The 1,863-nt window shown below is 29.8% G+C and overlaps 1 protein-coding gene across 3 annotated transcripts in view; it reads right to left on the minus strand.

The window, feature by feature from the left end:
• Positions 1,003–1,863, minus strand: part of LOC107635414 (isoflavone 7-O-methyltransferase) — an 11,056-nt gene continuing 10,195 nt past the window's right edge. For all 3 annotated transcript variants that reach the window (XM_016338888.2, XM_021122062.1, XM_021122063.1), the window contains one exon: positions 1,003–1,400. In XM_016338888.2, coding sequence (XP_016194374.2) covers positions 1,095–1,400 — 306 coding nt within the window. In that variant the 3' untranslated portion in view covers positions 1,003–1,094. The remainder of the gene's footprint in view (positions 1,401–1,863) is intronic.

Genomic DNA, 1,863 nt, shown 5'->3' on the forward strand with positions numbered 1-1,863 from the left:
ACACTGGCGGCGCCGTCGTCAGGGCCTGCGGGGAAGGGATGAGAGGAGACTGAGCTCTGAGGGTGGGACTGTGGCAGAGTCAGGGAGAAGGCTTGTGAGACACAAAGGGTCAGAGGCAGTGAGGCACTGAGGCTTGTGTATTGCGTGAACTGAATGCGTGCCCTAAACTAGCATGAAAAGTTCACATAATGATGCTCAACGGGCCAGGGCGACCCGAGCTATGGCCCGGTTCCCGGTTTCATACCTCCTTTTGGTTTCATTACTTTTTTTCGGGTCGGTCTCGGGCCACTTCGGATCCGAGCCAATATACCCCAAAATCCTTCAAGCTCGGGCCGAGTTTTCGGGTCGGACCGGACCGTGTACACCCCTACCTGAAACGAGGTCGTTTTGGGTTTTTCAAAAAAAAAATTTATTTTTATTTTAAATTATTTTGAAAAGTGTGTGTAAATTAGGTTTTTATCTGAGAATTTTAATAAAATTAGGGTATAGAGTAAGTATTTTTAATAAAATTAGGAGTAATCAAATTACTAAAATTTTAAATTCTAAATAAGAAAATATCCAAATATTTGTGAAATTTATATGAGTTATAATTAATTTTAAACTCAAAATCTCGTAACTTTGTTTTAATTACTTTTTGGTAAATAATTTTTTGAAAATAAAACCATGAATAACTATAATAAATCACAATACAAATAATTTATTATTTATTTTCTAACAATTGCAAATTTTACCGGCTTAATGATGAGTATTAGGTTATGGTTGGTTTAGGACTAGTAGAGAGAAAAAAAAATCAGAGATTTATATTTTATACTTAAGGGAGTTTTTCAAAATTTTATTTAAATGGACGAGGACGGCAAACAGCAAAATGAAAAATAAAGGTGAGAGTTAGAATTAGGATTTTTACTTTTTATATTTGTTTATATTTTTAAATTTTAACTATTTTTATTTATGTTTAATAATTAATTTTTTAATTTAAAATTTAATTTTTATACTATCTAAACAACAATACACACGATTACATAAAATGCGTATTTTATTTTTTTACATAATATTTATTTTTATTCATAAAATTATAAACTATTACGAAATTATTTTTAAGGATAGATCTCTATAAGTGATAAATATCCAGTAAATGAAAATATCTTATAATCATAGAGGCCGGCTTCATGAAAGATATTTTTCCATTCTTCTTCTCTTCTCTCTTTTCCGTGAATAATTTGCATATTTATGTTCATAAGAAATTTGAGTCGAGTAATTTCAGGTTCATCTTGTTCTTCGTTTATCACGGTCTCTAAAATTATTATTTTACCTTTTTTATCCTTCCTTAAAATCTTAACAGCATCTTTACAATTTTTCAATATTTGTATGCAATTGTCGTCACTCCAATTATGTAAGACTGACTGCAAAAAAAAGGCAAAGATATATATCACAACCATTTTATAATGTAATGTCGTCAATCCCGTTGGCTAAGTTTACAAATGAAATTGAGTGTCTTATTATTCAACTGGCTTTTTTGGTAAAAGAAAAAAGTTGACTTCAATTGTGTGATTTTTTTTGACAAATTATTGTTTTTAGATAAAAAGTAAAAAAATAAAAATAAAAATTACATTTATATAAACTTTTTAAGAATAACCATCTATTCTGAATAGTTATTTAACCATTTGAAGCTATTCAAATGTCACCAAATGAAGTGGCAAAGCATTGTTTACATGGTGTAAGAAGAAAATGTAGGGAGCTTTCAAAAGTTTTCAACTAAATATGTAAATTCAATTAATTAATGGCATGCATCCTTTCACCTTGGTATATATAGAGGGTAAAAGTTATTCAAAATTACTATCTGGATAATAAAATTAGTCATTGTGT

This window comes from Arachis ipaensis, chromosome B04, assembly GCF_000816755.2.
Source record: "Arachis ipaensis cultivar K30076 chromosome B04, Araip1.1, whole genome shotgun sequence".
In the NCBI taxonomy this organism is placed as follows: Eukaryota; Viridiplantae; Streptophyta; class Magnoliopsida; order Fabales; family Fabaceae; genus Arachis; species Arachis ipaensis.